We start from the raw sequence: 27,503 nt of genomic DNA, 5'->3' as shown, positions 1-27,503 counted from the left end.
GCACCCAAATACCATGCAAACAATAAATACTTTTCTCAAAGCAGAAAACAGGCAAGGAACTCAACCTGTACTTACTATATAATTACAAAAGCTGCTACAAGAAACTAGAATGGATTTATAACAAGCAAACTATTTGACAGTAAACATGTAAGTCAAGGCAGTTTATTGTTAGCATAAGTGAGAAATTATCACTCTTTTGGTGATGGACAAAATATAAACAAGCAAACAAAAAAGAGACAAAAATAATCAGAAATTTAGATGATTTGTAGTAAGCCAAACTAGATCTGTTCACACAGTCCTATCCTAAGTACATAAATACTTTCAGAGAAACTACATGAAACTGAAAGAGATTGTGGGTTTTTTTCCTATTTAAGGAAAAATTAAGATAATGAATGACAAGATGACAGGTCTTCAGTGAATAATATCACTAACATGGCAGTATGATTCAGCAGTTTCAAATAGTCTTAAACCACTGTTATATATGTTTTAGTCAGTTGTTCTGCATTAGTAGGTTCACTATTAATAAAGAAGTATTTAAGTGAAACTCTTCCTTTACAATTCCTCTTATTTTACAATTACTCTGGTTAAAAATACAAACCTGGTAAAATGTTATGTTTTTATAAAAAGAAGAGTACTATAAAAATAGGTGAACTGAGCCTTAAACTGAATTTCTCTTATGAAGAGGGGTTTGGTGCAAACCCATCATTTTTTAAATTAGTATTTACCCATTCATTAGATATCTTTATGTTCTAATTCTGTTTCTCATGTGAAAGATTTCTCATGTCTGGTAATGCAGCAGTTTCACATTTTACATCAATACATATATAGCAGTACAGCGTGACAGTCTTAGCATGTCATATGGTTTTTTTCCTAAACAACTTACCGAGATAACTACTAAAGATGCAGCATAATATGATGTCAGTAACATTGAATTACCGAACATCAGAATAAAACACACTAAAAGAGATACCTGAAAAAAAGAAAACAAAAATAATTAAATTTAAAATAGAAAAGGTAAGAATTACCTGTTCTGTCAACAGTTTTAAATTGAAAACCACCTGCTTCACAGCAAGTAAAAGCTTGATACTCAAGCTTGCAGATTTGTTCTGAAAGCACTGACTATAAGACTTAATGGCAACAGTAAGCCAAGTAGATTATTGTGTTAATTTATATTTTTAAAGTGCTTAAGGACAAAAAGATCTGATCATAGGATTAAGTCATTTTATGTGATACAATACCTACATTTCTGAAGTTATTTCTAAAATATTTTTCTTTTTTTTCAAAATGTTGTCTTAGTTCTCCATCCTGTTTGTTACCTTTCAGAATTCCGGACAAACACAAAAATGCTGAATAAAATGTCTCATTCTTTCTTCCTAATTGACAAGCATATATTTAAAACACAATCATCCCCAAAGTCAAGGAAGCAGAACTCTCACTGTTTGACATATGCACCTAACTATATGAGTTTGAAATCAAGACTGAAATAAAACTTTTATCCACCATCCTGATCTCCTACTGTGCTTTCATTTTGATAGGAAACAATCTGAATTACATTTTCTAACTTGGAGAGCAAAATCCATGAGCAAGCTCTGTCTTTTACGCACAGGAATAAAGAAAAATAACGCAGTTATTTACACACTTTTCCACTCTCTTCCTCACACTTGCATTTTCCACAGACGAGAGGGGGCAGCAAACATTGAAAATGCCACAAAACAGAGACTGGCAGTTTACCCAGACTCATTAAGCTTCCTCTGTAACATAACATGATTGTTTACCTATCTGAAAATAGCCTATTTATGCCACTTTGGCACCCATAAAGCTATTGACATAAACCAAAAAGTTTAAGTATTTCATGCTGCTACTGTCAAAAAACTTCTTAAGAAATATGCTTTTTTGCAAATTTTCCCTTGTAAATCTGACTGGAAAGAAGTATTTGGTGTCCCAGGTTTATATGAGAAGTGAGTTGCACAGAACTTATTACTACTGCCTTTAGTTTACCATTTAGAGTATTTCAAAAAATGTTTGAAAACACATGAAATACAATTTAGTTTCTTTCCTGAGGTAAATATTCTCTTTTTGTCCATTGAGTTAGCATAGCCCAATTTTAGCAAAAAAATATTTTTAAAGACAATCATATTTCATTAAAAAGTTGTTTACATCTTCCTTTATATTTAAAAGTTCAATCTCACTTCAAATAGCAGAATTCCTGGTAGCAAAACTTGACCATTATCTTAACTTTAAAAGTTAAAATCAGATATTATGCAGAAACTTACACATTTTTAATTACCCCTTTCTTTCTTGACTTTCTCACAAGTTTTGAAAAGAAAAATAATTGCTCTTCAATTTAATAGTTTATTTTCTTGTTCTCCTTTCTAGATAACTCTCCTAACAGTTAAACCACAAGATCTTTACATGGTCAAGACTACACTAGTTTTCAAAACCCAGTCTTAGTTCAAATCCAGGCCCACCCTGCCTCATTAATGCATTTTTCCAACCATTGTGCAGCTAAGGAAAACATGTCAGACAAATGGTCTCTTTTGATGCTTTGACATGTTTAAGGAGATTAAAGATTTTTTAAAAAAGTATTACCATATGAGCATTTAGTATCTTCTGTAATTTGTTGGAGTCAATATAACCCATAATACACACCGCAAATAATGAAGCTATCTAGAATCAAAAGTGAAAGAGAAGTTAAAACAATTTGTACTGGTGTACTCTTTCCAGCAGAATATACATTCATGCAAAAAAAGAGATTATTCAAACAATCATTAACTTTTATTCCTATTTTTTTGCTAAATCAGTACTTAGGCATTTCATAATCGTTTCTATCAAAAAACCTATTGTGGTGCTCTGAATAACAATTATCAAATATAGTCAGATATTTAAGAAATAAGTAAGTATTCAGCTTTATAAAAAATGCAAGTCACCAAAATACAGCAGTAACAAATTACCTTTCACCCTTAGATTTAAAACAAAATAAAAAAATTAACCCCCCCCTCCAAATCAGTCTAAAAACCTCAACGAATAATTCATTAGGATTATTTAACTTTTCAGCAAAATATGGAAACATCCCCAATTTGCTGCTGAGGAAAATAAGACTGGTTGATTCAATGATAAGGCTGGTTGTTAAAAGTCACATGGGAAATTAATGAAATTATGAAGTGAACCTGTAATTTCAAATTTCAGGCCCAGCATCTTAAACAAGTTATAGTGACGAGTTTCTCACAGTATTTTACAGAATTTACTGGCTTCCTCTTCTGCAGTTAGAACACTTCCATACCACAGCATACATTGATAGTTCAAAGCTATCAATTCAGACTAAGCAACATCTGCTTCAAGTAGGACAGACAAGTGAAAAGGTATGGAGACATGGATGGATTTCAGTCAACAGGCTACATTTCAACTGACTCAAACACTAAGAAGGTGTGCTGTATGACAGTATCTTACTGCTCACATTAGCATTTGCTATATTTCAACAATAACTAAAGTTGCCTCAACTGTTCAAAATCTCAGACAGTAAGATTACAGTGCCACTCACAGACTCATCAAAATTAAATAGGAAATCATGCGAAATCATGCCAGATATTACATGCCATGCAAACACTGCTTCATTTAAAAATTAAGACCAGCTTTTAGAGATGCAAGATCAATGCCTTTTTTTTTTTATTTTTGTACTTCAAAATACAAATTTTTTCCTTGTTCTTATGTACTGATCTCAGTCCAGAGGTTCTTTTTAAGGGAAAAGTAAATTTTTTAGTCCTGGAAAGAGAACACTGAGTGGTGTAAGTGGTCAATTATCAAACTTAAGACTAGAAAAATATTGATGTGATAAACAGTGAGAATCTTTCCTGAGAACAAGAGTGAAATCCAGTGAAAAGGAAAGCACTAGTATAGTAGTGAATTCAGCAGCTGCCTATACAAAGCAGTTAATTTGCCCAGATTAGACAAAGAGGTTCCACAGAGGTAAATATGGGCTTACCTGAGTTAGAAGAACGAACTGAGCAAACTGCCAGGGAAGCATGAAAAAGATATTAGAAACACACAGTGCAATCAAGCTTCCTGTATTAATATTCGGAATCCTTGGGAAAAACAGACAGAATAGGCATCAGTAAGTACAATAACACAGGTGTTTGCAAATAATTGAAAAGCACAATAGGAAATGCAATAAAAAACCAGTTACCTTGGGAGTTAGCTAACAATACTGATCAACTACAAATAACATTGCTCAAGTAAATTTATTATCCTTTTTTTCTTGAGTTTCCATGACAACAGTTCTGATGCTTAACCTTAACTATTTGATGAGTCACTGATTACCAAACAAGTCTTCTCCTGCTATACAAGCAAGCCAAAGTATGTTGTTTGCAAGTGGTTCACCTTCTTGTTACAACTCTACAGTCAGGTCACAACCATTTCCACTTCAGCTGGAATCACGACTATTCTCAGAACAGTCTGCATTTGAAAGTGATTTAACTCATAGACTTCTTCCATATTTACTTTCTGCTAGCAATCCTGAGTGATGTTTCAGGGAAGGAGATAATGACAAATACGTGAAACTCATCTGTAACTGAAACCAGCCCATTCTCAATGTCCTGAAATAAGTGTCATTTAAATTATTTAATCCTGTGTTAGCTTCAATTCAGAAACATATTATGTTTCAAATTTCCCTAAATTCTAGACAGTATGTATCTTTTCCTGGCATAAAAACACAAATAAGTGACAAGCATGTAATGTTTTTGCTTTAGTCATCAGTAACTATAAAGCAGTATGACCTAGTAAAGGAAAATCTGTTCTTATAAATACTAAGTTCATCTAAATAATAAATACACTGCAAATCTGATGCAATGGAGTTGGTGGAAAAGCCCTTACATATGAACAATCATGCTTATTTTCCAAAACAGAGGCAAGACAGTAACACAATCATGTAGCAAGCCAGAAACAATCACGGAAAAGCAGGGCTAATGAACTCGAGAGCATCCCTGCATTAATGTAATTAGACTGCTCTAAATCACTGAACTAGTTAATTAGACTAGTTAATTAGTCATAGAAAATTGCAAGAACATACTAGCTTATGGGTGCCTATAGCATCCTCTGTTGCAAAGCATAGGCTTATTCTAAGTGCAACCAACATACCACTCTCCAAGAGGGACAAAACCAAATGATGAAGTATCAGCTTGTTTCTCATGGCAAGGAAGGGACATCAACCAAAAATTCTGATTTTTACTTTAGATACGTATTTGCCAACACAGTAATTCTGATTTTTATGTTAATCATGTCTTCAAGTTGCAAAGTTTTTCCTTTTAATAAGTGAGTAATATGACTGCAGTTCTACTGGTGCAGCGTCTGCAATGTAACAGCCACAGGAAAGTTTCTATGTTAATGATAACATTGCTACAGCACACAGAGGCACTTAAATATTTAGATAAATGCATTTAAATAAATGTCCTGTGACATTCAATTTTTTTAAAGCATTGTAAAGAGCCAAGTATAAATTGAAAGGTACCTGAGAATATAGGTCAAAAGCAACATCTGCAGCACAAGGAATGGGTATGAGAAACTTTCACGAAGAGGTGGAGTCCACATGACGCGAGTGCACTAAAAATAAGAACCGGGTTGGATGATAACATTCACTGATACATTTCCATAAAGCCATGCACTTGTATTTCAGTATTAATAACTATAGATACTTTAATAAAGCAAAAATCAATTCACAAGAGACTTAGACAGAAAGTTATAAAAAACAAGCCAGGAAGCAGAAAAGAGGAGGGAAAGGAAGCAGCTTCCCGACTTGAGGCCTATGATGCGCTCTTTAACTAAAATAGATCATCGCTTTTCCAAAATTAAATGTGGCAGCTACAGAACATCCAAGAAAAAAGCCAGGACAGCAGCTGCCTGTCCCTGCTTCTGCCGAAAGTATCAACTCCTTCAGGTAACTAAAATCATTCTCAAACTTAGACAGTGACTTGCCACACTTAGAAGGAGAAAGTGTGTGGGGGAGAGGATCTGAAGGATAAACCAATATACTCTTCATAAGCTAGAGTTCTCTAGGTTATAAACATTTCACATTTCTACTAGTAACAGCACATAAAGTATAAAATCTGAAGCTGCCCTCCAAACCAGGCCGGCAAAACTGAACACAACAAATTAATCTCATACAGAGCTTATACTAACTCATATATTTCACTCTTTAAAACTAATAAAGCAAAGCATAATACAATGAAGTCAACTGAATAGCTTTATCAATAATTTCCTAATGGGTTGAATGGCAAATAAAGAATGGGTCTCATGGCAAACAGCTCAGCTACAACTGCCATTGTTTATAAAGTGCTTGCAGATGGCACTGACCATCAAAAAAAATAATTATAACTTTAAAGGACAACTTTGACATACAAAAAAATAGGTTCAAAATGGCTACGAATAGATTTGCACTACAAATTAGAAGTAGGTTCTTTACAACTACAGAAAAAAAAATGGAATTCATCTTAACATGGACCACAATAAATCTATGAAAACCCTGGAGGATGTTGATGCAAGAATGTTCCTTCTCCTTGGCTTCCTATCATCTTAAAACTGCTTTTCAAATACTGTTTTACTAAAGTCACTAGAATCAACATTGTATGATTCCTTGCTTATTGTTTTGCTATTTCACAAACACATTAAATTATTAGTGTAAAAAAAAATGCATAGAAGTAGTGTTAAATAAGTGCAAAGTACAGAAACCCATCACATTAATAACAGTTCTTGCTGTCTAGAAGAACTCTTTGCAAAAGCTACACCAATTATCATTAAAATAAAGCTTTCATAAATATATATACTAATGTGTTGTCCTCAGCCGACTGCAGAGATGTGACTGGTTAATTTTATTTTATAAGCAATAAATATAATCATGATTATTCAAAAGCAGTGAAGTAATTTTGAATACTTTTCAAGATGACAGCAATATTTGATTTACCAAATCTTTCAATACTGGAAGAGATAAAAGAGGAAAGAAATGATGAGCCAACTATAATATAGAACCATGAAAAGGAAGCATTACCTTAAAAGTAGATTGACTAATATGGGCCATGCTGTTTTTCTATATTTGAAATGTAATGCTAAACTCAATCATCTCTGGATGATTTATCAAGGCTGTAAACCAACTTTGCCGCAGGTATAAATGTATCAGATTTGACTAAGCTTGAAATCATTAAAACACAGCAGCACAAGCACAGCACAAATAAAAACATACAGCCTGAGGATCATTACCTCAAAGCCAGAAGGCATTTTTAAATACCTACTTTTACATAGCATTAGAGCTGAGATACCAAGACTCGCAGATCAGGCTTACTCATGCAGCTCAGTCCTATCCTTCCCAAAGAGGAAAGCAAATTTTTAGCAACTGGTCTAGCTTGACTGCACATACTGTTGAACCACATGCAAGGTGATTTGCTCATAATCAGAGGCATATAGAAGAGCTACACGTGTGCACAGATGCACATCCACAGCATGTGATTCACATGTATTCACACAGTGAAGTAAGACCACCTATGTACATGTAACTACATATACTACCATAATTATATACACAACAATATCCAACAACTCCTGAGTTATTTTATCAGCTACAGTACAAACACAAAGAGCCAGCTGAGATCGAACACTGCACCCTCTGTGAGTCATTCCTATTGTTTTCCAAAAATCCATACAACTGAGCCTGAATCAGAGTCATCCTACTTAAGCTCTGCCTAAGCCCAGACTACATCTGTGTAGAGTTATGCAGATCTGATTTCATGCCCTTCTCCAAAATACATGCATTATCTGCTCTTTTCCCCCAAGTCAAGTCATCCATTAAGAGTAACAAGCTCTCCTGCAGTCTCTGACGGATAGAATTGCTTGTGCCATGATGAAATAAGCATAGAATTGCTTGTGCCATAATGAAATAAGCGTTTCTTTTCATTATTGCTACCACTTTTCAGGTCGTTTCTTTCTGAAGTTACACTTATCACCTTCACAGATTTGGCAAAACAGTGCTTACTCTATGAGTATTCCCTGCTCATTTCACTTCAGAAGGCCATTAAGAAGAACAGAAATCCACACAAATGTATTTATGCTTTTATAGCACCAAAAAAAGTTTAGCAACTCTGTAATGTTTATCTGGTCTCAACCAGGCATGGGTGAAAGTTCTTAATGTGGGATATTTAGACAAAAACATTTCAAATGAAACTTAAAAATAAAATAGTTATTTCATCCCACAGATTTTTGTTTTATAATCAACTGTCAAAGCTCACTGAATAGAAGCATCTTTAATTCTGTTACGTGCAACTACATATTCTTGCTACTCAGTGTTCTCTATCACAGTCAGCTCAGTTAAATAAGAAAACAAGTCATAAATTCAACACTTAACTAAATTATAAGGTAGTTGTTTTCCATCTGCATTTTAAGTAAATATGTATATATAATATATTATATTATTTGTATTTATATACATTTTCACACATAAAATGAGTACTACAAAATAACCCAACCCAAAATGAAACATCAGTACTACAGAGGTTTCTCTGTGCTGCTTTTTTTTTTGTATTCATGAATTTCCAGTAAGATATATACCAATTTAAAGTAAACTTTCATCATTTCTGAAGCTTACTCATACATGAAGCCTGGTGATGTCTGGAATGGGCAGAAAAATAGAGTGTTTTGATGTTTTGAAACTTGTGCTACTAAGATTTAAATCTCAGGACCACTTGTCAGCACCAAGGTGACACATTGAACTGTGCTACACATTTTCCAGTCAGAGCCTATTTTGCTTTCAATATCTTACTTGTGTATTTAAATTGAATTAAAAGTTATTTAAATTCATTCCCTAATAGAACTGTAACATCACTACATTTAATCAAATTAGAATTAGCTTAAACTTCAATAATAATTAAAAAAAAAAGGGGCGGAGGAGAGAGACCTACCTCTCCATGATTGAAAAAGAAACATGTCACGGTAACAAGGCCTCCTAGACGGCTCCCACTGTGAAAAGAATAAGAAAAATAGGTACAACAGAATCTTATAATGGTCAACACTGAAACATGAAGCAGGACTTGTGTACAGGTAAGTTTATTGGGGGGGGAAGAGAGGAATGCTTTGAAGCATCAAGGGAAGGCAATCAACAAATTACATACAGTATTAAAATACTAGTTAGATAATTATTGCAGAGCAAACCAATTTTCTGCAGAATACCAATTTTAATGTTAATAACTTGTAAAACAGTTATTCCACTCCTCACAAACTTTGGTTTAGATCATTACATCTGAGTGCTCTTAAACACCAGGCAATACAAATGCAGTACTTCTTCCCTAAGATGCTGAGCAGTAAATTTCAGAGTTTGTGTGCTCAATCACCCAAAGGGGAATTTTGGTCCTGAATCTAAGATTAATGTAGGGTAATCAAATCAAGCATGTTCAAAAAACACATTTAAAAATTAACTCTCTATGTGGTCAGTGCAAGATACAACTGAATTCTTATGTGAAATACTGTGATGTTAACACAAGGAACTTTTAATACCCTTGACTTAAGGATTTTTTACATTTCCATACCAATCAAATTCACCCACTGAATAAATAGCACCATAAAGTGAACACTAAACCCAAAGATACTGCTTAGCTTTAACCCATCTCAAAACAGCAATAGATAAGGTTGCAATTTGTTTGGACAAATTTGTAACTACTCATGTTCTGTGACATAAAGCAACATTTTTGTGCACACAAGTGCACTACTACTGTGAACGACAGAATATATCATTTTTGCTACTAAACAAAAGCATCAGCCAGTTGTTATGATTATTAAAAAAACCAACAATAACAAAAACCCCAAACAAACAAGCAAAAAACCCCCTTCATATCCTCTCAGATCCTTCACCCATCACTAGTACCCAGGTTAAACAGAATCAGTAGGTTCTAGGTACAAAATCAGAGGATTTAAGATACCACCTGAGCAGTAAAACAACCTTCAGGAATTGTGCATTCTTGCACATAAAACTCAACCTTACATTCCATAAATTCTAAAAGCGTCAACATTATAATGCAAAACGACAAAAAGAATGTGCTCAACATTAAAAATGTTAATCTTGGAAACAAAGCAAAATTTGCAAAAAAAAAAAAAAACAACACCCCAAACCAGAAATAAAATTCAAGGTCTATGCTATCTAAGAAAGTAGTGAGAAATGAACAGTTTACTGATTTTTCAATGACATTCATATCTAAAATGTGGAATTCCATATACCTCCCTTAAGAGAAACATTACAATTGCATTGCACAAATATTCAAATCTATCTACTTCTGCAAAACATGAGATATTCATTTCCTATGCTACGGAATACAAATATAGATGCTTTACTCCCAAACACCTCTTTCTATTGTCAGTGTCTGCCCTGTGCTATTTCTTATTTGAATGATCAGTACATGCTTCAGAGAGAGAAGGAAGAAAACACAAGACAGTGAAGCCAGAGCATGAATGAGGGGGACAACCAGTTACATCTCTGAGAGGAAAATATAGCTGCCATTTAATTTTTTGGGAAACCAACAGATGAGGTAAACAGAAAAGCATTTCCACTTCTGTTTTTCTGCTGAATGCGGAGTCTATTTTTGTATGAAAGTTTATTACAGTTCCTGAAATTAAAGGACAGATACTGAAAACACAAATTTATAGAAAAGGGGAAGTGTATAGAATCTATCTCAAAGAATGCATTATCTTAAAAAATATTTTGCCTTCTCAGTTAAGTTAAAATTGAAAGACATGCAATACGACTTGAGGCAAAGCATTGGGAAAACTCCAATCTTGGCTAAAAGTACACCATCATTTAAACTTTGTTTAAAAATGAGCTATGGTGATAATTTTTAGAGCAGGAACCTGTCAAAAGCTGTTTAAAACACGTACAGCATCTACTTTTATCCACAACCTGGTGGTACCAATGAGATACCTCTTCACTGAATTTTATGCAATTTTTTTCCAGCATCATCATTTATTTTAAGCAAAAAGCTTCTCTATTTCAGTAATCTTTTAGTGACAATATATATGGAATAAAAGCATTCCTGCTGTAAAAACAAAAAATCAATATCCAGTAAAAATATTTTAACATTCACGTTTTCAAATTCAGTTTTTCAAAACTGAGAGCGAGTACCAACTAAACAGCTCAGTCTCAACCGCCTTACCTGAGGTATGTACCGTATATGAAGAACAGTGACATCATTAATCCATTCAAAAGAAAAATCACAGCAACATAAAAGGAAGCAGGGTCTCCCAACCCTAAGAACAAACAGTTAACACATATTGTCAAATATAGAAGAAAGGCCATATTCCTTACAACCCACCACACAATCAGTATACTATCCTAATATATTTACAGAAAGACAACAAAAAAAAGTTAATGGCACCAACATTAATGTGAAGATTCAATCAGAAGACCACAGCTCTGAAAATATAGAAAGAGGAAGGGTAGAGATGGCACTGGGGCAGTCAGCAACAGAACAAGCCAAGAGGGACACATTAACTGCAGAGAAAATCCTGCAGTGTTTAGAAGGCATAAGCACCACTAAAAACATTTTCTACAGACTACATTTTGATTTCATAGAGCTTTTTAGAACAGGTTTGTTCTCCCTAGACTCTCACTTCCCATCCCTTGCAGGAGTAAATCCATCTTTAAACATATCACACACAGTGCTCTTGGCTTTCTTTCATTATAAGCCAAGAGATTTTCCAGTAATGCAAGTCTTTCAATTTGTTCATTAACAGACGCTTCTGTGTTCACGCTTCTGCTGTTATTCTCTTTCCCACTATTTCTTTAAACCCTTCTGACTCTAATGATTTCAGCAAAACAGCCTGAAAAGCCTTATTCATTAAAGAAAATGGTAGCAAAACTCCATAGTTTCGTATGCAAAAGTGATTATTTACCATTGCTGAAAATACAGCAAGACAATTCTCTAAAGCAGGATGATGATATGCTCACCAAACATGGTAGCCTCAATCGCTGGTGTTTTCATTGGTTTGGTTTTGTTCTTACAAAAAACAGGAATGAAAAGCTGTACCTGTATTCACTGCTTATTGCTTCTAACAAAATTAGAGAAAGTGAACCATTCAAGCTCTGAAGAAAGTTGTTATAGCCTTTGTGCAAAGGAAAAATACTAACCTGTCATCACACAAAGGCATCTTAAATGACAAAATGGAACAACTTCACAAGCTACCATCTATCATTCAGCTTCAACCGACTGTAGAACGTCTTGAAAGTGCTTCCTGGTAAGGTACTTTTATCATATAATACTGACTTGACAAGCCAGTATTTCAGATGTGCCAAAAAACCCCCAAACTAACAAAAAAGTGGTAGTGTCCAAGCTTTGGCATCAAAATCAAGGTATAAGGTAGAAATTCTTATGTTGAATAGTCATGAGAGGGAGAGGATTGTTCCCAGTAGAATCACTACATATGATTTCTCAAAAAAAAAAAAATCTCTAAAATTAGGTGAGGAAATATAGAGGGTAAATTCTGAAATGTAGGAACTTGGAATGTATTTGGGATTGTTCAGAAGTTACAGAAATTTAATACATGTACAGTGGCTTCCTATTACGTTTAGGACATCTTATTCTTTGTAATAGTCCAACATTACGAAGGTTTAGACTACAATTATGAAGTTTCTAAGTGCAATATAGGAATTCAACCCAGGTAGGAGGAGCTACCTAATAAGCAAAGCCCACATTCTCACCCCTGGTGTTCTTAAAAGTATCTCTTTTTCATGCTTCTCACTAATGCTGTGAACCTGACAAAACCCTGGGTTTAGCCAAAAAAACCCACAGGAATATTTATTATTTCTGAAATACATAAAGCTACAATTAAATGCTTCCAGGAAACAAACAGAATAAAACACAACTTACCCTCACAGCTTTCAACAGGACTAAGCCCTTTTCCTCTGTTTACAGTCCAACACGTTTTTGTTGGGACACCAAGGAAATCCATAACAGTAGTATACATGCGATACCAGCTGGCGAGGACCACCTAGGAGGAAAACAGGATTTGAAGTTTCTGAACAGGAACTTTGAGATTAGCTCAATGTCCAAGGTAACCTGTCATGACAACTGGTTTCATCTGGGATTATTTTTAAACTCGGAATTTATCTCAAAAACTTGGGATTTTTGACCGTGGTTTCCTAAAGTCATCCAATACAGACCAAGTGTTCATTAATAGACTAAAATTATGCCTGCTTTACAACAGAAATAATTTCATGCATCAAACTGCAATATTTAAAAAAAAAAAAAACCAAACCAACAACCTATAAATTTCAGTATTGTCTGGAAGGTTCCTCATTTGAGTATTTTTGTTCATCAGATATTAAAATCTCAGATCTTGTTGACATAGGACAGTTAGACAAATAAAATCTGTTAAAAACAATTAATTTTTATTTCACCTGGCAAGAATATTAGCGGACCAAATCTTTAGAGTTTTACTCTGATAAATTTTTATATAGGTTAAATGTAAGCATGCATTAGAAAGGGTTTCCAGGCACAATGTAAGACAGCAGTTCCATTTTCCATGCAAAGGTTGTAATGTCCTTATAACAACAACCCAATTAAATCTCAACACCTGACACAGAAAACGTCAGTACTTTACACACAGAAAAATGACAACTCATCTCACAGCAAAATCATTAGTTAATAACATTACCAAGCTATTCTGTCAGGATATAAATGACTTTATAGAGTTCATAAATGAGTAATGTGGCCATTCCAGTTGAGCTGCTTTGAAAGTTATAACCCAGGGGTTCCCAGACTGAAAATATGTTTCACCACTGCAGTATTAGCTGTCTCAGCCCTGTGTCACAGAAAACATGTATAAGAAAGATGATTCTCTCTTCTCTTTCCCCATACAATTAATAAAACTCTTAATATCACTTCTATCTTCAACAAGGGCAAGAGGGAAACACAGAGAACGTGTCTGAGAATGTGATGGAGTAAATCCTCTTGGAAAACACTTCCAAACTTAAAAAGCACAAAAAATTGATTTGAAGCTATCAGCATGGATTTACAAAGGTGAATGTGTAACTACACCTGCCCAGCTTTATAGCCTCCTGAGATGACTGAATCGATAGATAAGGGGACAGATGTGAATATTTCTTTTTATCTAGTGCCAATTCTGTTCTGCATCTTCAGACTAGATGACAGTACAAAAGAACATCCTCAGCAAGTTTGCATGATGATGATACACATTGGAAGGAGTTGCTGATGCTTGTGCTGTCACTTAGAGGCATCTCAACAGGTTGGAGAACGGGGCTAACAGGAATTTAATGAAAGGGAAATCCCCTACACTGGAGAGGAATAGTGCAGTGCACCAGTACAGTTGGGAGCTGACCAGCTAGAAAGCAGTTTTGCAGAAAAAGATCTGTGAGTCCTGGTGGACAATTTGTACTTGAGTCAGCAATAAGCCCTTGTTGCAAAAAAAGCCACATACATCCTTGGCTGTATGTCACCAGGAGAAGAGGAGCAACCCTTCCCCTCTATTCAGCACTGCTAAGACTGTATCTTCAGTGCTGAGTCCAGTTCTGGGCTGCCCACAACAAGAAGGACACAGAATAAAGATGACTGAAACAGACTCTTTTTGGTTGACAAGAGAAGAGACAATGAAAACAAATTGAAAAACAGGAAATTCCACTCATACATAGGAGAAAACTTTCTTACTTTGAGGGTGGTCAAACACTGGAATAAGCTGCCCAGAGATGGAGATATTCAAAATTAAAAGAAGATGACCCTGAGCAACCTGTTCTACTTCACCCTAGTTTGAGCAGAGCATTGAGACTAGATGACCTTCAGACATCCCTTCTAACCACAACTGTTCTGCGATTCTATAATTCATTAACTTTTAATACTAGGGCTCCAATCATCATGGCTCACTTCATCTGTGGCCTTTACACACTCCCAGTGTAAATCTCCTCTATTTAAAATACATCTTTCTAGATCAGTGTCTCAACACTGTGCCTTGTAAAGCGTGCTATCCCGAATTCCTGGAAGCTTTCTGAACATCTATGCCCTGGTACTTCTGACAGTGTATGTGTGCATACACGAATGTGTGCACACCTGCCCCATCTCCACACAGGCATCAACATGACTGGGGAACCAAATCCATATCTTTCTTCTTGTCACCTGAGTGTGCTCTGTACATAACCAATAAAATTAGAGATATCTGTCTAGCATATTTGCATCACCAGCCCTGAAGCTGACATTACCCAAGCACATGAAATGTTCTTGCTGAACCAACGTCGCACAAAAAAACCCAACAGAAATCCAAAACTAATTCATCTTAACCACTTAAGGCTTTTATGCCACAAGTGTTTGTATCTGCTGCAGGTGTTCCAAGTGAATACTTCCTAAAAAGGTACCAGCAAAGGTATGAAGCAAAACAAACATTTCTTGCCAAAAGCTACTTTACATGAAACAGTTAACACGGGCATAAAAATGGAAGCAAATCAGTAAGCAGTACAAAATTGCTAGGTCAATTAAAGCACAGTGGTGTTTCTGGAATTTTTACTGTTCTGCATTAGATGAGGCAGAAAACACAGAACTTGGGAAAACAAAAGACTAGCTCTCAGACCCAGGAGATCTCTGCAGATGAGGTCAGTCCTTTGCTGTAAAAGAACACGTAGATCTTTTTTACTAGGTGCCTTAGAGTGAGCACTTAAAAGCCATCTACATGCATCTTTGCAACACTCCTCATTTCAACTCAAATTTTCATTATCACTGCCACACACTGAAATATCAACTGTTCCATAACAACAAACAGCCAGAGAACCAACCTAACACATTATCTCCCCGCCACACATTATCTCTGCCATTTTGCATCTGAAATGAAACCACCACAATTACTAGAACAACCTGACTATGCAGCAAATACTTAGAAAATCAACTTTATTGGGACTATAACATTGTACAAATACAAAGACTGCCTTGCTGCTTTCCATAGGTGGGTTTTTTTTACCATTTATAATTTACATAAACAATGCAGTTATTGCTATAAACTCATTTTACCTTTTTTTTCTCCTTTACCTTTCCCCCCCCCCTTGAAGTTTTCACGGCTAGTACTGGCTGTACATACGAGTGAATTGTTTTACTTTTCTTAATGGGTTTGACATCCTATTTAGCAATGGGATTTCCAGGTTGGTTTTGATTAACTGAATTTTGAAATCCACTAAACAAACAAACATTTTATTAAAATTCAGTCTAAATGCTACTAATGGGCTGAAAGAGCTGGAAAGATCCCAAAAGATCATACAGGAAATGAAACACTTTCACAAAACATGACTGGATACTGAATATCAGAAAGAAACATTTCACTGCCAACAAATAAATCCACAAGCATCTTCCCACCACCCATTATAATCATAATCATAAAATTAGATAAATCTGGACAACACATTTCAAATGTTAAGTTGCACCTATTGACAGTTTTATAAATGTAGTTATGTGCAAACGAGAGTACTCAAGAAATGCACTTAAAATAACCCCCAAATCACTATTTACAGAAAGGCTAGACATTAAACAATAAATGACTGAAAGTAGCAGAGGAGACTATTTGTCTGCTTTGCACACCCACACAGGCACAGAAAAGATGAATGAATTCATACCTTATCACCAAATTCTACGAGCCTGTATAATCCTAGAAAAATCTGAATGAACAGACAAGCCTACACATTTTGCACAGTAATCAACCTAATGTTCTTACAGATTGTCAGCCACTACATCTGATTGCTCTTGTTTTGATTTCATCATCTAATTTACTTAGTCATGTTTCATGGTGATACTGATGACTCTCTAAGAACAAGTTCGTTTGACCAGTATCTGTGATTTTGGAAAGTCAGACTATAGCTGAGCCAACAAATCTTTCTCACCTAAAGAAAATAACTTTTTAGTACCAAATAAGGCATATGTTCCTAATGTGACATTGCTACAACTGATTTGCAATCCCTTTGGAGTTAAAACAAACAAACAAGTAAACCCAAAACAAGTGATATGGCAACAAAAGCAGTCATCTTTTAGCATTTAGTTCTTCCAGAGTAAGGAATTAAGAAAACAAACTAAACCACTACATGCAACTTCTACAAATACAAACATGCCAAGAACTCTTACACATATAGTTCCTGAAAGCAGTTCTGCTCCAACAGATCAGGAGAACGAGTAAAAATGCTAGTACTCAACAATTACAGCCATTATTAGTTGGTTCTCCAAAAAATAGGCTGTTGCTGATACATGGAGTTACAGAAATGTACATTTAACTGACAGTTTTCCCTTTGCAAAATGTTTGAGACACGCTGGTAAAACTGTAAGAGGCTCCAACATTTCTGTACTTAAACATATGTTCTTTCTAGAAGAGTAGGAATGTAATCTAACCAGGTAACAAGTCTAACATCAAGTATGTAAAAAACAACAGCAATCAGTTTTCCACAGAGGAATTTCCTTTGCAACATCTAACTATTACCACTCACAGATTTTATGGCCATAGTGAACTGTTAGTTTTGTGTGTCCTATACAAAATGCAAGACAAAATAACCTCTTGCTACCTGTATCACTGCAGTCATTATTATCACATGCTACTGATATTTCATGTCATATTTCCTGAAGTACATAATGTCAGCAACTTACTTGCTCTCAGTGAAGAGAACAAAAGAAGACAAGAAGTACAGAATTGGACTGCAATTGGAAGACTGTACAAAATAAATACTAAGATCTAGAAAGCATTCACATTTGACTGAACATACTCAAAGTCTGAAAATTGATCACAATGTATGAAGTAGCTTTATCATTTGAAATCTGGAACTAAAATTCTGTATTTAAGCAACACTTCATTAGTCACCTTATCTTGACAATTTTCCAGAGTAACATTTCTTACAAATTTGTAGTCAAAGCTAAAGAAACAAAAGATTCACAGAAGGTATTATTTTTAAAATATAGCTCACCTCTGGGTAAAGATTGAACCTCTGTAAGGTGTTAATCACTAAAGGATATTCAGTTAGTCTGTCATTCATAATTGCCCATACTCCATTCCAAAACGATGGTGCCTCAATAATGATCTTGAAGTAGGAATAATAAAGACCCTACAGGAGAGCAGAATTATTATTTACAATTAAAGAGGTCACTTCTGCTTCATGAACTGCCATATACAAGCTTCATTTTTAAACTAACTTTGCAATGTAACACACAAGACAAACTTATTCAAGAGGACTATCCAGTTTCTCAAATCTCTTCTGTTACCGTCACTGAAACAAGCAATGTGGGTTTCCTTTCATCGTGTTTCACAGCATATCTGGAAATCTTTCATTTCATCTGGTATCTATGCACTAGCATAGCATTTCACAATTCTCAAAAGCAGACAAAAGGTGTATACATATTATTTACATAATAATACGTATAAAATAATATTTACATAAATTATTTAGAAAAATGGCTGCATAACAAGACTAAAACTGAAAGCAAGTTTTGTATTTTAGATCCTTTGCACAGTTTTGTATTTTAGATCCTTTAGAATCATACTTTTAAATTATATTTAAAGTGAACTGTGAAGCGACACACTCACAGTGATGAACTACAAGACACACGAACACTCTGCAAGTGTAATGCATGTTAGCTGTAAGAGATCAATATATTTACTTATACAGAAGTAAATTTAAAAAAATTTGGGAAGCCCATGATCAGATTACAGACAGAAGTTTTCCAACCACTGAAACATGATCTAACCATTTCCGTGCGAAAAGCCATTTCTCTTTCTAGTGTTGACAGGTGAGAAAAATGACGGTCGTTTTCAAATAGAGCTGTTATGTGACACCTGTTAAAAAATAATAATAATTGAAACCCAATAAAGAGGCTTAAAATGTATTAAGTCATAGATACCAAGGAACATTCAATGAAGAAACGAAGTTTACTTACAAACTGCTATTTTATTTACTCACATATTATAGCAATACTCCCCTCTATTTAGATAATTTTTAATTGAAAAAATACAAACCCATAGAGTATTTAGTAAATTCTATTCCGGCATTAGTTATAATACTATAATGCTATATAATACTGTAATGTATTTTAATTTAAGGGCAGACATTTAATCATTAAGCAACAATTTTCTACCTGAAAAGCAGGCTTCACTTTTCTCTGAACAGGCTTAAGAAACCTGTCACATCAGCTTCACAAGAACAGAACTACTCAGCTCACAGACAATTTAGTTTTGAGAGGAAAGATCTAAATATAAATTATCCCACTATCTTGCCTAAAAATAAGTAAAAGTTCTATTTTTATTATTTTAAAATACCATATTACTCTCAAACAATAAATTTAACCTTACCAATGTAGGACTCCTGCAAAAACAGCTGTAAAGGAAACAAAAGGTGTGAAGTTACTCAAATAAATAACTGAACATGAAATCACGTTCATCGTAGTAATTACAGTACTATTTCACAGATGCACAGAAGGTACTCAAGACTCCAGAGGAAGAGAAGAATAGGAACATCTGAATTAACTTTCATGGCCAGGTCTCTCAAAATCTGAAATTATGCTGTGCTAATCAGCAATAGGCGATGTTTCCACCTATATCCTGCATCACTCAAGTTGGACCACCAGCATCTAATGCACGTACTACACCTATCAACAACAAAACTGAATTACAAGCATTTTTTTTTTAATAAGCACAAATATTTTTAGCATTTATCACACCTCCTATGACTGTTCACTCAACTCCCGCTCAGATTTTTGCCAACACACAACTCGAGCTAAGGCCTGATGCATGCTACAAGCAGCACTGCTAGGTCAAAGTAAGGGCAAAAAACAGGCAGGACCTGGTGACCAGAGAGGGCGTAAGGTCACTATGCAGCCATTATCACCTGCAGCTTGCTGTCTCCTGCAGCCATAATCCTTGCAGATTGATTGTCTGGCAGTGTCCTCAGAAATTGCTAACTCATGGAAACGCTATAGACCAAACTTCCAAGCTGGAAGGTATAAATATGTCAGCTCAGCCAAAAAGTTTTTGAAGCTGCTGGACTGGTGAGGCTTTCATACTTCCCAGTGTGATACAGGGGATGCCTGCACTGTGATGAAAAAGGAAGGATGAACACTCCCACCATCATCTAGGTAATTATCTTGCTCACAGGTGCACAGGTTAGAAGCTTCAAGCTGAGTTGTGAATTAGAGAACCTGTGAGTTCAACCCCTCATGCCTTAAGTAATGAGTTAGTAAATTCCCATGTTAAACTAATCTCTACAAAGTGGACTGAGCCCTTGTTTGTCATGTTTGTTTTCTTTCCCCATGAGTTCATTAAATAAATTTTAATTTACAAACTACATTTTGGTGTAAATATCAGAAGTCCAAATGGACCGTGACAACCAACGCAAATCTCTTTGCAACTATAATTGGTAGAAAAAATAGACTCTGCATGCAGTAACGTTCCATTTGTCCATTTGAAGACTGTCTGCACTGCTGTCGCATAAGTACAGAACAAGGGAGGTAATCTGAGGGACAAAGGGAAAAGACAAATGATGATAAAGCAGTAGGTTAACAATCTAGGTCTCTGACCTCTTGAGCATGACAAGATCCATAGAGAGCAGAAACCACTCCATTTTCCTTGGGCAGCACTGACAACATATACAGAGCTCAGCACGGAAGCAATGCCAGCATAAGTGAGGGATAATGGGCAGGCATTCAGGGGGATCACAGTGCTCCTCCTAGACTGAAGGTGTCTTGGTTGCCCTCTAGGCACACAGTGGCTTTCTGCCACAGAAGGGTCTGGCAGACTAGTTGTCTTCAATCCATGAAAATCTTTATGGTTAATGAAGAGCCCTCTTATTCACATAGTCTATACAGAACAGAGAGAAAGTGGAGAAGATAATCACCTGCCCTGCTTACACCCAGCTGGGGCCAGAAAGGTGCTGAGCACTGTGTCTCTCTCCAGGGTGCTGACCAGCACACAACTCCTCCCATTCCTGGGCACAGCCCTTGCCTCTATGGCAATGTGGAATGGATTAAATTGCTTACACGTCGGGGAAACATACAGCAATGCCTGCACATCGATGCAGAAGACAGTCAGAGAGTTAGTGAATGCACATGTGTTCAGAATGAATTTTACAAGAGCATGGTTGGCTGCTTCTGGAAAGCAGCAGGAATAAGAAAAACACCTTTGCAAAAGCACTAAATTTATGTGGAATGGGAGTGGACTTAATGTACGTTTCATGGCCTAGTATATACATATCCAAACCATATATTCCTCCAGTCAAGAGCCTGGAAGTGCTGGTGATGGCAGTACTTGTTATCATTGTCACCACAAGGCTCATAAATGTAGTTTGTTGCATTATGATCTAATTTTAAAATTAAAGTTTTGTATATGAAGATCTGCAAGGTGAAGCTGGGCAAGACAGAAATTAAAAATAATTTAAAAAAAAAGAAACAAAAATTACCTAACAGGGAAAAAAATTTCTAAACTACCTGCCTGTACCATTTAACATTTAGCTCAAGCTGAACACTTCACATAGTAGTTGAGGTTAGGCAAGGCTGGATTCCAGTTAGAAAATGAAGACCTCAAACTTTTACTTAAAACTTCACATTATTACATATACTTTCTGGAAAAAAAAAAAATCACCAAAGAATTGCTCAGTGTAAGCAGAACTTAACGCCTTCTGAAAGGTTCAGGAGCTGCAGGCTTTTTTTTATACTAAGGACATTTACATTAGTTCTCATGGAAAGCTGCAAATTTCTCTTTCAGAAAAGCAGATATTGATCTGACATGGTAAGCACATTAGCTATATCAGCAATGCAGCAAACCATATTCCGTAAGAAAAACACATTTTGCAGTAATTCTGTGGAATGAAATAGAGCAGTCCATACCTTTCTTAGTTATTACTTATTGAGTAATAATTGCACATTGGCACAGGGTATTATTTCATTTCTTAGCAACATTCCTAAGACTCCCAGTAAGATTAGATGCTGAAATACATTCACATATACACATACCACAGCTATAAAAAAAAATTAAAAAAAAATCAATTTTAAGATGGATTATATGTTAGGTAAGAACATACAATAAAGTCAAATGCATATTAGCTACCAATACTGTTCATTATCTCAAATTCACATGGTTCCAAATAAGCCAAATATGCAGTATTTTATTGATGCAAATAAATTATCTACTAATATGGAAATTACATTTCACTTCCAAACATACCACTTATTTCATCGAGAAAACAATCTCTCTCAATCTTATTCTTCAGTAAATGTTTCATTTAAAGTCAATGTAGGAACAGTAAATACATTCACAGTTATTTTGGAGAATTTCATACACATTTTTACAAAAATTCACAATATCGCTCTATTATAAATAGAAAATCAAGACCTTTCATAATCGCCCAGCAATGTAATTACTCACATTTCAAGAGACAATGGTCTTAATTCATGGACTTCCACTGTGAGTACAAATCGGCATTTTTCAACACACTGCATTAATCTAGTTTCTGATTCAAAACATTCAGATCAGCTCTCTTAAATTACCATCCTTTGATCCCATTAATGTCCTTACTGGGGAAAGAATGAAGTAGAGGACCGGAAGGGAATACTATACTCTAATGCTACAAACACTTACACAGCTACTATGTACTCAAACTTGCAGGTGCCATTTTCTCACCCAACCTAAGAATCCCTAAAAGCAAAGCATATGATAAGATTTTTGCAGACTAGGGCTATTATGTAAAATCTGATAGATTTCCTATTTTTGCCTGTGTGCTGTTCTAAGAAAAGCAATATGAATGGCATCTAAAAAGGATTTTAATTCTGGAAATTAAATACTGAAGAATAAAGCCATTCTTTGGCTTTATTTACCAAGAGAACAACAGATGCTGAGATACTGTAATTTAGCAGGATGTGAAGCATATAAGAAACTAATACTTGGCAAATACCCACAAACTGTTGAGGTAGGAATACAGCAAAACTGGAAACAATGAGGAACCTGCAAGCACAGACTACTTCTGCAACTTAGTCAAGTTGTTCCATTCTGAGATTCTGTTCAATATAAAAAGGACATCTTCAAGAAAAAGGTCTCAAGTCAATGGTCATTTAAAAAAAAAAACCAACATAACAGGGTAAAGTGTAGTATAAGACTATCCTTGAAATTTTTGACAATTTTATTGCTGCATTGGAGGTAATTTGCATGAGAAAAAATTTCACACTCTATAACAAAACCAGCTCCAGCTCTGGGAGCCTGTTTTTAAAACATCGGCCTTAAAGTTTAAGCAAAATGACAACAAAAATTCAAATACCAGTAAAACTAATCAAACCCCACTATTACATATTTAGTGTACATACATTCTTTCCTACTGCAAATATTGTATGTTATCACATAATTTGCTGTTATGGTCTTACTGTTATTAAAAATGTAAATACCTTCCTGATGTATGTAACTGATTATCTGAGTTTCACAGACAAATTCAAATTCCAGAAATTATAAAGCTCTCTCCCTAATCTGCTCTCAATGAAAGAAAATAATTTTTCAATTTTGACCATCAGTTTAATGTTTCTACATCATTTAAGTAACTGTGAGTCTAGGAAATGCTGACTAAACAGATATAAGCAAAGCAATTCAGGAACACTATTCATCAACTAGTTTGTAATCTAAGGGTTATTTCCCTGCTATTCCTTTGCAATGTAATTCATCAAACTGAAGAAACTCCCTCTGGCAACCAGGACTACTGGTGGTGTGATTAATAGTACCAGCATCTTTGGAATACCATGACAGTCTTTTACTATAATACCTTTAAGGGTATATATAACTGCGCATCTTACAAACACGCTACTACTTAACATTTGTTGATTTTAGGAATGCATTTCTTATTTAATTTCACAAACACTTTAGGTGCTTTTTTCAAGACTTTGGCCATTAGCCATTTCATTATTTACTCAAAAATATTCCCAAATAACATCTGAACTTACATCCCCCTACAACTGTATGTTCTTCCATCCATAATTCTTCTCAAGCAAGCTGTTTTGAATAAATTACTCAATAAGAATTGCTGGGTTTTTTCCCCCCCCTAGAAATTAATGACTGAATAGGAAAGATCCATAAATATCTGGAATTCTTTTTCCTACAAATGTTGTGATACCACATCAACTGCTACAGTAACAGCTTTACAAAAGTTACCAGGCAGGAAGTTATTTCCTGTCCATTTTCAACATAAGCTATGTTTTTGTGTTTTTCCAAGCTGTATTTACAAATGCATTTTGACAGTTTACAATTCCAGAGAAAGAAAAGTAAAAAGAAGAGCATTTACTCCCGAATATATTTCTTCTACTTACCCAGAAGAAATGTGAGCCATATCTTGCTATCAGCTTTTATGATGAAGGTCTTTTTGTCGACAACAAATACTGCCAAAAGAACACAAGTACCTTAAGAACAGCCCCTGTAAAAGGAACTCTGAACTTGGCAACATCAGTTTTAAGTAAAAATCTTGACTAGACTTCAAAAATGCTGAAATTTCATACAGAGAGTTCGTAATTACACATAAAAGCTTTAAACAGCACAGACAGACTATTCAGGTGACTACACAAATCATTAAGTTTTTTATTTCTGAAAGAACATCTACAAAATAGCTTGTCAAAGGAGGATTTCTACACAGGTATGTTACCGACAAATTTGTTCAAACAAATTACAAAGTACACACAACCCTCCACGCTTTCAGCAGAGCGTTATCAAGAAACAAGCTGGTCATGCCAGCACTATGAACTGCGCTAGTCAACACCACCAGAGGGACTGTTTTAACAAGAGTTAGTTACACAAACAGCACGTTTCCCCACTTCTCCTCCAAAGGATGCTGAAGTGGTAAAAAAAAAACTCTCTTCCTTCCCCTTGCCCCTGGTTCTCGCCGATCCCCGTGTGGTTCTTGTCAGCTTTTCTCTCTTTCTACCCGCCACCGGGTTGTGAGGGGCTGGAGGACGGGCCCGGGCAGGGCGGGAGCGCGACCGGCCCCTGTCCCGGGCAGTGCCAGACACCGCCCTCCCGCCTCCCTCCCTCCAGCCGGGAGACCAGCGGGGTGCCCGCTTCCTGCCCGCCACCCCCGGACCGCTGCTTCCCGAGGAAGGACGTCCCGGCGCTCCCTTCCCCGGGAACAGCCACCGCGTACCACGGGGGCTCGCCTGCCGTGCCGGGACACTCGGAAAGAGGGGCTGGAGGCGACACCCAGCCCCACCGCGCTCCTCCCGGGCGGAAGGGCTGCCTCCCATCCGGGCGGGGGCACAGGGAGCGGGGAGGGGGCAGGGTTCGGGGTTAGTAGCCTCACCTCGGAGCTGCTCTCCGAAGACGCGCAGGAGCCTCAGGGGCCCGCGGCGGAGGGGGAGCGGGACCTGCTGGGCCGCGGGCCCCTCCCGGCAGGATCCCCGAGGGTCGCCCCGGGCTCCACGCCGGCCGCCGCCTCCCTTCCGCATGGTGCGGGCCCCGCCGGAGAGCTGCTGCCTGCCCGGCGAGTGCGGCCGGCGGCCGCGGCTGGGGCTAGCGCCTGGCGACTGCTGCTGCTGCCCGGGCTTGAGCGGCGGCGACTCTTTGTTCCTGCCTCGGCTCGGGACGACCATCTCCGCATAGTCCCCGCCGGGGCCGGGGCGCCGCGCCGGAGGGGAGGGGAGCCGAGCCGATGAGGGCGGTGCTCGGCGAGGAGCTTCCCCCACCCCCTGGCAGGGCCCGGAGGCCACGGGGCGGAGCCGCAGCCGGCGGGCTCGTAGTACCGGGGCGAGGGGGCGGCCGATCCGTGCTCCGCCGCCGCCGCCGCCCGCTCCGCCCGGCTGGGCACGTGGGGGAGGGGGCGGTGCTGCCGGCGGGGCGGGGAGCGGCCCCCGCGTCCCCCACTCCGCCCCGCCGCTCACGGACGCACCGCCCCCTCAGCCCGGCGGGGAGGAGGAGCAGGAGGAGGAGGAGGCGGGAGTGAGGCTCTTCTCGCTCACTCCGTCACTCTCTTGCCAGAGGGCCGGGGGAGGTTTTCCCGCCGGTCGCCGAGCGGGCGAGGCTGCCGCCACCCTCACGCAGCTGTGGTCTCTTGCCCCTGGTGTTTCTTTTGGTTGCCCTTCCCGTTCAGCTTTGTAAGCGTTGTCTCGGTTAAACCGAGCCCACCCCAGAAGAGCCCTTCCCCCCGCCCAAATTGCCAAAATTTTAACTGCCAGGAGGTAACCCGGCTGTGTTTTTTATTGCCATGTCCTAGGGGCTTCCCCGCCACAGAAGACACCCTTCTTTCCTCCTCTTGCACCTCCTCGTTATGGAATTTAAACGTGGGTTTGCCTTACCATGTGCCAGCGATGTGGCCTCTCAGCCCAGGAGCACCAGGCAGCTCCAGCCCAAACCTTGCTTTGGGTTCAGAGGTTAAAAGGCCTTATTGTGCACAAGTTCTGCATAACGCGGACCCTTGAGGTATTGTTTTATGACTTTTCCAGAGCAGTTCTCCTCAGGAACTTCTCAGTAGCAACCACTGTAGCTCCTACTGCAACAGCTGGAATTACTGTTCTTTGAAGAGTGTTGAATATACAGCACAACTGTTAAAAAAGACCCAGCTGCAGAAAACTGTCCTTCCTCCTCCTACCAGTGCTTTAGCACAGAGCAGTGCTTAGGCAGCAGCTCATCCAATAGGGATACATTAATTTAATTACCACTTTTTGATAGTGTTGACTAAGTATAGCAGAATATAACATCTTCAGTAACTGCAACCTCTCCAAGCAGATCCATTTCATTCTTTCCTCCCTAACATCTTCTTTTTGTCCCCTGGAAGTCCTTTCTTGATCGTACCTATTCCTTGCCTCCTAGATGCTCATCATTGCTGTTTTCAGCCTTTTCTTTAACCCTTTGCTCTCTTTATTTCTCTCTTTGGTTCTGCTCTCAAGTTTTCTACGTTTGAAACTCTCTGCTTCTTTTTCCTGGCTTTTCCATATTTTTCCTCTGTCATAACAGATGTAGGTCTCTTTCTAAAATGTTTACCACCTCTTTATTTTCATCTTTTTTTCCTAATTATTTTTATGAATCCTAGCCTGTGAAACACATGGTTTGAGCCTTATGTGGCAAATACTGTACTAAGATAGTATTTAAAAAATTGTTCAATAATATGTATAGTTTTATAGCTACCGAGGTAACAAATGTGTAAGGACAGGATGGCTTTTATGTCTGTGGTAGTAGGAAGGCTGTTTACACCACAATAAGGGTGTAAAGTAAAGGTACTAAACAAATGCCTGTGGGGCTGACAGAGTGCCTGTGTGTCTCTTGGCTCCACATTTCTTTCCTTGCTGAGGGAAAATAGCCCTTCACTAGCTCTTTTGGGGAGATAATTGCGAAGGGCATGTCTTACATTGATCTCAAAAGGTGAGCAAGGAAGAAATAGTGTTTTTCATATAAAACAGCCAGTCTCCTGAGTATGTAGGCCCTTCTTCCAGTGTGAATTACATGTACTAGTTTCATATTGCAAGAAACATTTATCTGTGCTTATTAAAGGGAAGACACTTCAAGTGTTTGAAGAA

General features: G+C 37.3%; 1 protein-coding gene across 1 annotated transcript in view; it reads right to left on the bottom strand.

Annotated features, from left to right (window-relative positions):
* DPY19L1 (dpy-19 like C-mannosyltransferase 1) overlaps window positions 1–25,583 on the bottom strand; it is a 45,209-nt gene extending 19,626 nt beyond the window's left edge. Inside the window, exons 1-12 of the mRNA XM_032699227.1 lie at window positions 25,295–25,583; window positions 24,315–24,383; window positions 19,330–19,354; window positions 18,729–18,816; window positions 17,951–18,088; window positions 12,885–13,005; window positions 11,172–11,265; window positions 8,934–8,991; window positions 5,501–5,592; window positions 3,980–4,079; window positions 2,590–2,667; window positions 884–970 (exon numbers count right to left, since the gene is read on the bottom strand). Of these exons, the coding sequence (XP_032555118.1) occupies window positions 884–970; window positions 2,590–2,667; window positions 3,980–4,079; window positions 5,501–5,592; window positions 8,934–8,991; window positions 11,172–11,265; window positions 12,885–13,005; window positions 17,951–18,088; window positions 18,729–18,816; window positions 19,330–19,354; window positions 24,315–24,383; window positions 25,295–25,583 (1,239 nt within the window). The remainder of the gene's footprint in view (window positions 1–883; window positions 971–2,589; window positions 2,668–3,979; window positions 4,080–5,500; window positions 5,593–8,933; window positions 8,992–11,171; window positions 11,266–12,884; window positions 13,006–17,950; window positions 18,089–18,728; window positions 18,817–19,329; window positions 19,355–24,314; window positions 24,384–25,294) is intronic.
* Window positions 25,584–27,503: the final 1,920 nt, after the last annotated feature.

The sequence above is a fragment of the Chiroxiphia lanceolata genome, chromosome 1, assembly GCF_009829145.1.
Source record: "Chiroxiphia lanceolata isolate bChiLan1 chromosome 1, bChiLan1.pri, whole genome shotgun sequence".
NCBI classification, from domain to species: domain Eukaryota; kingdom Metazoa; phylum Chordata; class Aves; order Passeriformes; family Pipridae; genus Chiroxiphia; species Chiroxiphia lanceolata.
Note: the sequence above shows the minus strand (reverse complement) of the source record. Positions and strands in the feature narration are given on the sequence as shown.